This window comes from Corythoichthys intestinalis, chromosome 21, assembly GCF_030265065.1.
Source record: "Corythoichthys intestinalis isolate RoL2023-P3 chromosome 21, ASM3026506v1, whole genome shotgun sequence".
Taxonomy (NCBI): Eukaryota; Metazoa; Chordata; class Actinopteri; order Syngnathiformes; family Syngnathidae; genus Corythoichthys; species Corythoichthys intestinalis.
Window position 1 is genome coordinate 10,172,135 of NC_080415.1, and position 10,505 is coordinate 10,182,639.

At 39.1% G+C, this 10,505-nt stretch overlaps 1 protein-coding gene across 1 annotated transcript; it reads left to right on the forward strand.

The window, feature by feature from the left end:
* Window positions 1-717: 717 nt before the first annotated feature.
* Window positions 718-9,472, forward strand: zdhhc4 (zinc finger DHHC-type palmitoyltransferase 4). Its single transcript, XM_057826195.1, has 6 exons — window positions 718-1,255; window positions 1,380-1,453; window positions 5,882-6,060; window positions 6,146-6,271; window positions 8,117-8,361; window positions 8,440-9,472. Exons 1-6 carry the CDS (start codon window positions 1,133-1,135, stop codon window positions 8,734-8,736), a joined length of 1,044 nt encoding a protein of 347 aa, XP_057682178.1. The 5' UTR covers window positions 718-1,132; the 3' UTR covers window positions 8,737-9,472.
* Window positions 9,473-10,505: the final 1,033 nt, after the last annotated feature.

A 10,505-nucleotide genomic window follows, 5' to 3' on the forward strand; every position in this document is an offset into this window, starting at 1 on the left:
AATCATTTTGACCCATTATAAAAATATCTTTTTTCGTTCATTTCATTCATTTTTGTTGTTTGTTTTATTGCTTTACAACTTTTATATATACATAGTAAAGTCAATTACATGCACTGACACTTTTCGGCTACCGGGGGGGGGGGGGGGGGTGGGGGGGGGCTGGACCCACTTTAAACTCCGCTTATGGGTTTCAGCAGGTTTAACACCCCACCAATTAATTACCAATTCTGTCTCCGTGGCAACCTTTATGTCAGGGAGTTCTAGCCACTTTCGCCCCTGGTCTTACCTGGGCATTATATATTGAACTTGGCATTATTCTTTTTATAATACTTATTATTATTGGTGTTTTTATTATGTCAAAAATCCAATCTCATTCTGTTTTATATAATGACAATAAAGCCAGAATGTGCAAATCATCGTTGTGCACATGTACACATGCCAGGCGAAAGGCTCATTATTTCATTAACAACGCGTAAAACATAATTATGTAATTTTTTTTTTTCGCATTTAATTGCATTGTATATGACTATACATTCCTACACTTGAGGGGAAATTGGATTTAAAATTAAAAATAACAAATGTACTTTGTTGAGTGTATTCCATAGTGTGAAATTATATTTGACATACAATTATTATTATTTACTCAAAATGAACTCTGTCAACCTCTCCACTTGTTTTAGCCCCACCCATTGCTGATGCTGTTGGGCTTGGCATGCTTATGCTAAGGAAATAGCATTGCCACAGGAAATAGCCGTGTAGAGCAAACATAAGACTTGTCCTACTCCTCTTGCCTTTAAGCCTTTTACTTGTACTAACGCAAGATCGTCTTTTTTCAAGTAATAACGTACACTATTAGGTGCAAAATGAAAGATGTAACCTAAATGAGTGCGGATAACGTGTACGATGCGTTCTTGCTAACATTAACTTGCCCCATTCGGATTGCCCGGATATGATATGATATGTTACTTTTCGTGGCACGAAGGTCAAAATCATCTATGGACTGGACGTAACGAAGATTGGACGCTTTTTCTACAATACTTCCAAGTTTGAAGGGTGAAACTAGCCATAACGTTGGCCTTGCTGTTACTTTTCACCACAGACACATGTTGCCTCTTCGATAATCCTGTGAGACATGGATTTCCTCACTTTATTTGCCATCTACGTGGCGGTGGTCCTGACGTGCATCATCTTAATTTGCAAATATTCAGGACGTGAGCATAGTCCACTTAATAGCCTCCTCAACATTTTATCAAAGGTAAAATTTGGGATATGTATGTTTCAATAATTCAACGCTAGAGGACGCTGTTGAAGTAAATCGGAATCGGTCAACATGTCGAGTGAAGTACAGTACTGTATTGTCCTTTTTTTCTCTCCATCAGGTATTTGCACCAATCACCCCAAAATGGCTTCAGCAGTTTTGTCAGAGGGCCTTGCACAGACTGTTTCATAAAAGGTGAGTTGACCGCGCTAGAACACTTAGGAAACCTTGTTAATATAAACGCTTGTTTGAGAAGATTACATGTCAACCCGAGGCCGTTGGCAATCTTACAAATAGGGACGTATGACCTTACAAATTGGTGACTAATCTTACAACGTTGTATATAGCGACCAAAATGAAACAAAAATAAAACTCATTTTTAAAATAATATGAATTTATTGGTAATATTGTAACGCATAACCTGGTGCAATCAAAGAACAATATCTTCTGCTACATCATGATTACTAAACTTTTAACAATGACCTTTGTTATAACTGTATGTAGCACTTTTGGCAATTTCTATCATGTCTTGATGGCTGTACTTCATGGCACTTCAGCTCGCAATTCAGTTTGACTTGAAGGTAGTTTGTTCGTGTGTCCAATTATAAATTAAAAAGGTCTATTGATAAAATTAACTTACCGATGCAATCTTTGAGTCAGGAAACATTTTTTTTCCCAGCAATAGTTGCGGGCAAATTGTGTTCGGCAACAAATTGGCAGAATAAAATCTCCGCTTTCGTCACTTTTCATTCTGCAGACTTCATCTTGATGACCAGGGTTGTTAATCATACTTTTAAAAAGTAATTAATTACAGTTACGAATTACTTCTCCCAAAAAGTGAGTTAGTAACTCGGTTACCTGAATGTAAGAGTAATTAGTTACTTGGCAAAGTAACTGGTGTTAACTTTCATGTTTTTTTTAATAAAAAAAAGAAAGAAAAAAAAAACATAGTAACCTTTGCAATGTTTGGAAATTGTTTAATTTTTTGAATCAACTGTAAAAGTTGTTAAAATTGCTCCCGTTTTTGCATTAGTTCCCTTCTGTCACTTTCGACATGTGAAAGTTTTAAAACTGTTTCATCATTTAAAGATAGATTCAAGTCAAGATTTTGCCGATTCAGGAGTATTTTAGATAAAATGTTACCTAAATTCGCTAGGAAGGTTCACTACAACAGAGCCTTTCTGAGACGTGTACTGCTTCAAAATGGCGGCTGTTTATTAATGCCGCCGTCTGTCATTTCGTATGTAGTTCCATAAGCATATGATATCTAGGGGTAGACTGTAGGCTGTCGGCTACAGTCAGGAAATATTGGACCCACCTAGCCTAGCATCGCGTTTGCTACAGCGTCACAACAAACACTCTTCTCTCTCAGTCTCTTACTTTTCTCACGTCATTCAACCAACGTAGTAACGCACATTGTCTCGTTGCCGAAACAGTGAAAAAAATCCGAAAGGAGAAAAAAAAAATGTAATGCACGAAAAACATACAGATTTTGAACGTACGGCGTACACATTTAAAAATCAGTGCTCACTTGTACAAATTATGCCGAAACCATACAACTTGACAGGTATGAGATTATGAATGTCAATATATTTTTACTGACTGTGCTTTAATGGATTTAATCCAGATTGCCAGCCATTGTTGTTAACAAGTCCATTTTTGAGTTTACTCATGTAATGAGTAACATTGTTAGTAAATGCATACAATGTGATTTTTTTTTTTAAATGGTGGTATATTTTATTCTCAGTGCAACTTCATCCATACAAACTGTTATTATTATACTGTACGATAACCCAGTGGTCCCCAAACGTTTTTGCACCACGGACCAGTGTGACATGCGCCTTTTTTTCAACGACCGCCAATGTGTGACCGAAAATTACCGGAAATCTAAAATAACACGACTAAGTGCAGGATAATGTAACTCACCATTCGCTGAATCAACCCTCTTATAACAGTGGCCTCTCCTAAAACTTGACAGTAAATATCCTTGGTCGCAGGCATAGTGGGTTCGTCTTTCTTGGCTTTATCAATATGCTTCGCCACGAGTTATGATGCTTTCAGCTTTTTTTGCTTCGTTTGCTGGCTTTTAGCCACATATTATGCAGAATGGACTTGGTTGTAGGCTGTTCTGGCTCAGCGGGTGGCCTTTTCCCCTTGAAAAAGCTGTCCAAAGACGTCGCCACCTGCAGTCCACAGTCATAAGCAGCTAACGTTACTGTTTACATTGACTGATGCTGGGCCGCTATACACTGCTGGCCAAAAGTATTGGTACCCCTGCAATTCTGTCAGATAATGCTCAATTTCTCCCAGAAAATGATTGCGATTACAAATGCTTTGCCAGTAATATCTTCGTTTATTGTGCTTGCAGTACAAAAAAAAACAAAAAAACAAATGAGAATGGGGAAAAAATTAAATCATTATCATTTTACACAAAACTCAAAAAATGGGTGGGAAAAATCATGTAATGCTTCTCTAATTTATGTAATTAACAGCAACTGTTACTTACCAGTGGCACATAGCAGGTGGTGGCAATATTCAAATCACACTTGCAGCCAGTTAAAATGGTATAAAGTTGACTCAATCTATGGTATAAAGTTGACTCAATCTATGTCACGTGTCCTTCTGTGTACCACATTGAGCATGAAGAAAAGAATTAACACCAAAGGACTGTCTGAGGACTTGAGAAGCAAAATTGTGAGGAAGCATGGGCTATCTCAAGGCTACAAGTCCAACTCCAATGACCTGAATGTTGTTGTGTCTACCGTGCACAGTGTCATCAATAAGTGTAAAGCTTGTGGCACTGTGGCTAACCTCCTTAGATGTGGACGGGAAAGAAAAATTGACGAGAGATTTCAACAAAAGATTGTCGGATGGTGGATAAAGAACTTTGACTAACATCTAAACAAGTTCAAAATGTCCCGCTGTCCGAGGGTACAACAGTGTCAACCCGTACTATCCGTCGGCGTCTGAATGCAAAAGGACTCTATGGTAGGATACCCAGGAAGACCCCACTTCTGACCCAGAGACATTAAAAAAGCCGGGCTGGAGTTTACCAAAACTTACCTGAGAAAGCCAAAAATGTTTTGGAAGAATGTTCTCTGGTAAGATGAGACAAAAGTAGAGCTTTTTAGGAGGAGGCATCAACATAGAGTTTACAGGAAAACAACCGAGGTCTTCAAAGAAAAGAACACCTTCCCCACAGACAAACATGGCGGAGGTTCCCTGATGTTTTGGGGTTGCTTACTGCCTCCGGCACTGGACTGCTTGACCGTGTGCCTGGCATTATGAAGTCTGAAGACTACCAACAAATTTTGCAGCATAATGTAGGGCTCAGTGTGAGAAAGCTGGGTCTCTCTCAGAGGTCATGGGTCTTCTAGCAGGACAACGACCCAAAACACGCTTCAAAAAGCACTAGAAAATAGTTTGAGAGAAAGACTTGTAAAGTGGCCAGCAATGAGTTCAGACCTGAATCCCATAGAACACCTTTGGAGACATCTGAAAATGGCAGTTGAGAGAAACCACCCTTCAAATCTCAGAGCAGGTGGCCAAAGAAGAATGGTCTAAAATTCCAGCAGAGCATTGTAAGACACTCATTGGTGCATACTGGAAGTGGTTGTTTGAATTTATTTTGTCTAAAGGTTGTGCTACCAAGTATTAGGCTGAGGGTGCCAATACTTTTGTCCGGCCCATTTTCGGAGTTTTGTGTAAAATGATAATGATTTAATTTTTTTTCATTCTCTTTTTTGTTTTTTCATTGCAAGCGAAATAAATGAAGATATAACTACCAAAGCATTTGTATCTGATAGATTTGCAGGGGTGCCAATACTTTTGGCCAGCACTGTATGCCTCAGGGAGGTGCCTGTTTTGGTTTTGGGTCGCTAGTGGCTTTGGTTTTGAAAATATTAAAATTTTTAGTTTTTGAAAATAGGCCCCCCACGGATATGCCCCGAGCACTGTGTCCCGTAAACTGATAGTGAAGTCAGTGGATAATGTAACTGACTATTCGCTGAATCAACCTTTTTCACAGCGGCCTCTCCTAAAACTTAACAGCAAATATCCTTGGTCACAGTTCTTCTTTCTTGACTTTAGCAAGACTGTTTGCCACGATGTATGATGCGCTCAGCTTTTGTTGCCTCGTTTGCTTGCTTTCAGCCACATAATATGAAGAATTGACTTGGTTGTAGGCTCCTATTCCGGCTCAGCGGGTGGCCTTTTCCCCATAAAATAGCTGTCCACAGATGTCGCCGCCTGCAGTCCATAGCCAACAGCAGCTAACGTTACTGTTTACATTGACGCTGGGCTGCAATAGGTGTGCAAACACCCCATTAATGGTGGTCAACCACTAGAGAGCGATGTACGCAAATCTCTACTTGGATTAGTCAAGAGGCACAGGACAGATTGCGGTCGTTAACAAATGATTATTTCTCTGCGGCTCGGTAGCAAATGCGCCACGGACTGATACTGCACAACAGTAATATCTTTACAGGGATAGGATAGACTTTATCATTATCAATTACAACAGAATTATAGTTGAATGGACCAAATTTGATATCTTGTTATAATCAAATGCACTCCCAGATCATGGCCAATTTTCTAATATGCCAATTTGTTTTATTGCTGCAGGAACAACGTGCTAATTTATCTGCAATTCCTGTTGGTTGGAGCTGTGTATGCAGAGTTCACCTATGAAGTTTTGGGTTTCTGCAAAGAGATGGGTAGTTCTCTGACCAGCCTGTCCGTGCCTTACGTCCTACTCGCCTTCGAGACTCTGTTCTTCTACCTTTGCGTCAAGAGAGATCCAGGTTTCTTTTGGCTGTCTTTAAATAAAAGCACATCACATGTTGTTTCTATTACCTTTCACACTTAGCCTGTTGTTTTTTTTAACAGGCACTGTGACAGAGAAGACAACCTCAAGCCAGTTGTACATGTATCCGTACGACAACAGGCTGTTTCACCCTTACACCCATTGCCCAACATGTAATCTTATCAAACCTGCCCGCTCAAAGCACTGCAGTGAGTTCTTTGTTTTCGTTGTTCCGGTTATCCTTTCGCTTGTGAGTTTATCATTTTTATAATTCTTTTTCTTTATGAAAATTGCTTATCATTTCAGATTGTTTGTATTCCATGCCAATATTCAGTGTCTCTGACATTGAGAAATCATTTATTTAGCAATAGAAAATGTAACTTAGATACACGAATTGCACCAAGTAGCATAGCACACTTTTCATAACCTAAAAAGTAGAGGTCAACCAACATATCAGGCCGATATATGGATTTTTTTTTTCCAACATCGGCCATCGGACAATTAACCCCTATGAAAAATCGTCTGATTAACAAAAAAATTAGCAAATTAAAAAAAAAAAAAAAAATTATCAGGCATTTGTTCGGGCAACTGTGGCCACCGCTGACTGATGGGAGGATCCCAGAAGGACCCCAAAGTAGCTTTAAGGCAGGCTGCTACACGAAGCTTCAGTCTTGCCTGTTTTATAAATATTGTAAGATTTTTTTTATCTTGCATGAGAGAACACTCAGTGTTGCTTTAGCGTTTTAAGGTGTTTATTGAGTGATCCTTTCACTCTAAATGTAACTTGTAGCATTAGCATAGCATTCGCGATAGCATAAGCTTTAGCCATTGACTTCATAATATATTGGCAACTCACTTCCCCTAAGTACTGCGCCACGCCTTCGGGTAGGGGGCCGTCCCACATACAGTCGGTGGTGTTATTTTTAAACACACGCACTGATCCAATGCCGGATTTAGGTTGAAAAAGTACGAAAGCTGTAACGCATACAAACAGGAAAGATTGTCTCAGGAGTGATTTGTTCGAGGATTATTATAAGAAGAAAGAACTATTTTTTGTATTTTTTTTATTTTGAAACGTGAAAAAAATCAGTGGGAGAAATTTGCTGCTACGGCATTGGCATCTTACTTTGCAGTATTTGCGTGAAATAAATGCTAACATTGCGTTTTTTTAGCTTTTAACCAAGAATCAAGACTGTTGTACGTCCATATCTATAAAGAATTCAGGGATTTAAGCATTTATTCACAAGAATTTTCAACGGAAGAAGCTTTGTTTTCACCAGGTGGCTGCCGCATTTGCTTACTGACTAGCATCATACTTCGTAATATTTACGTAAAATAAATGCTAACTGCACGTTTTTTTGCTTTTAACCAAGACAACTGTTTTACGTCCATAGCTATAAATAATTCAGGGATGTAATCATTTATTCACAAGACTTTTCAACGTGAAAAGCTCTTTGCCTGTGGTTCCACTCGGTCAGCTTTGAAGGCCACGCCAACAATGCACCCCCCCGTTAATCGGCCCCGCACCCCTTGTCAATATATTGACGTGTCCCGTCAATATATTATGAAGTCTATGCTTTAGCATAGCGAGCATTCTCTTAAACTATCAGTTGTTTACATCTCGTTGTGACGTCTTGGTGGGTTTATTTATTTGAAAATAATGCATTGTTCTTACTGAGTGTGTATGATCATAAAAAGTGCTGCGTTCGTTGGTGTGGTAGCACTAGACTGAGTTAATCCTTTAAGTCTCAAGTCTTCATTGTAAATTTGAAGCTGTTGAAGAATCGTTTTTTTTTTTTTAATTCCGTTTATATGCTTTAAAAAGTGTGTCTGCTTACAAAATCGGCTCTTGATATCGGCAATCGGCTGAATTATTATTATTATTATTATATTTTTATATTTTATTATATCGACATCGGTATTTGAAAATCACCGTATCGGTCGACCTGTACTACAAAGTTATATATCATATCTAGACTCTTGTAACCGCAGACCCTTGCAATGAGTATTCAAATTGTAAGAAGTAACCACTTGAAACACACTTTGTACCACAGGAGTGTGCGAGAGGTGCGTTCAGCGTTTCGACCACCACTGCGTCTGGATGAACACCTGCATTGGCGCCTACAACACACGTTATTTCCTGCTTTACTTGTTCTGCTTATGTGCCATGGCGGCCGACATCGCCTTCCTGACTGGCACCATGCTGCTTGAAGTTGTGCTGCAATCAGGGCTCTTCTGGGCCAAATACATCGATGAACACGGCCAGCAACAGCCAGCTGGTCCTCAGTTTGTCATCCAAGTAAGATACCGCACTGTAACATAAGATGCTGTCTTGTTCATGTTGGAACTTATTTTCCTTCTCGTCTTTTTTTTGTAGCATCTGTTCCTGACCTTCCCTCGAATCGTCTTCATGCTGGGATTTGTAGTCTTTATCTTCCTTCTGCTTGGCGGTTACACTCTATTCAATTTCTTCTTAGCACTCGTCAATCAGACTTCCTATGAGTGGTACAGAAGTCGATCCCACTCTTGTGAACATTGTTATCCAACTTTAAAAGCTGATGAATTGAACGGCGCGACAGCTCACTCGAAACGATTTTACTACAGTCGAGGCTTACTTAGGAATTTGGGAGAGATTTTTTTCCCTCAAAGACCTGTTGGGAAAAAAGACAGATGATCGTCACTATGTTTGTCGTCCCATCAACAACTGACGGGCTAGAAAAGTCCTCTAAAGAAGAACAAAAACTTTTTTCCCAATTTATTGTTACATCACTCACATAGTAAAGAAGATCTGGACGTAGACCCGTGAAGTCCATATTTGGGCGGTGTGCGGTATCTACATTGGGAGAACTTGGGAGTATTTGATACACTGCCAATGGGTTTTCCCATTGGCAGTGTATCAAATACTTGCTCTCCCCACTGTACGTGGGTATAGCAGAGTGGGAAACTACGCTCTGACTGTAAGAATTCCGAGATTTTTCCAGAAATGCAAGTGGCCCACGCGCCTTATTAATTTTATTATTGATTGTAGTACCAAAAAAATGACCTCCAGTACAGTTGGCACGAAGAATTCATGTCACCGTACAGTCCAAATTCAAAGTTTGAACTTGGCTTGAAATAGGTTTATTTTGATAGCAAAATCAGGCATTTTAGAATGGAGGAACCTGCTCTCTTATGAAACCAGATGAACTAAACCCACTGACCAAAGTCCATGTTACTGCAGGCTTTTACATGTACTGGATTTAATTTGGTAAAATCTCAGTCACTCATTGAACCAATTTTTGCTGTTATGAACTTTTTGTTGTTGTACGTGAAGGGATTTCTTGGTAAAATATTTTTCTAATATATTACTGTATTTGGACAAGTGTGCCTTTTTCTTTTTAACTACCGGTAATAAATGGTTGCATTTGTAATCAGAATTTCTGATTTTGCCTTTAACACACGATATCACAGACAGTGGTGGATGAAGTACTTTTTTTTTTTTTTTTTAAAATACTGATACAGATGCAATAATGACAAAAGCACAGGTATCCTAATAAAAAAAAAAAATACTCAAGTAATAGTACAAAAGTGCTTGCTTTAAAATTGACAAGTAAAAAGTAAAAGTATTTTCTCCCGTTGCAAAAATGTAAGTATAACTATTCAAAGAAAGAACCAGAAAATTCATAGACTGCTCAGTTTAATTTAAAACTGTATAATAGAAAAAAACAGCAATAAAATTGACTAAACTGTAAATAGAAGCTTAACATGCTCCAAAACTAAAATTTAGCTTATAGTGGAAGTTCAGAATTTTTGACATTTGGCCTAATCTTCGAGTTACCGGGGGGGTTAATTAGTTGGTGGAGTTGATATCAACAAATTCCGTGCAGTTTGTAAGTTATTTGTTAGTTTCAGGGCACTGGAGTGGCTAAGCTAGCGCGAGTCAATGGGGGCAGTTTAGTATGCCAATAAAAAAACGATATACGAACAGATCCAACATAGTCAAATAAATTCAAAATGCTGATCACTGTTCCAAAAGACCCATGCGGCCAAAACAGTGTCACAAAAAAACTGCTCTAATTCATTTCATTCTGCAGGACTATTTTTCTAGATGCGTAATACGACTACAATAGAGAGGAGTGCTTCAGCCACTCGTGCTCACGCATTCAAGGAAGGTGGGAAGTCGGACTTATCCCGCTCGGAGGCTACCAGTTGCGAACTCAAAGCGTTCCAAGCGAATGTAAATAGCAAAGACGGCCGATAGCGACAAGTTGTTTTTTAGTTTGGGCATCAAAAGACATTTTGACCTCCAGCAAACCTGTCTTCTCGTAAGCGAACAAAAAGTGGAGGTGTTCCAATGATGTTTTACCAGATCGGAGGTTGGAAACGCTGACTTCCCACCTTTCTCAAATGCAGCATCAGTCTGCCGCGTTAACTGTCGGCAAGCAACATGGCGAAATGTGCATT

Bases quoted from the DNA above. Each gene is read 5' to 3' on its own strand.
- zdhhc4 (XM_057826195.1), top strand. From the start codon at position 1,133: ATGGATTTCCTCACTTTATTTGCCATCTACGTGGCGGTGGTCCTGACG. The intron at 6,061-6,145 runs GTTTCTTTTGGC...TTTTTTTAACAG, and splicing joins TTGCGTCAAGAGAGATCCAG to GCACTGTGACAGAGAAGACA. The intron at 6,272-8,116 runs GTGAGTTCTTTG...TTTGTACCACAG, and splicing joins TGCCCGCTCAAAGCACTGCA to GAGTGTGCGAGAGGTGCGTT.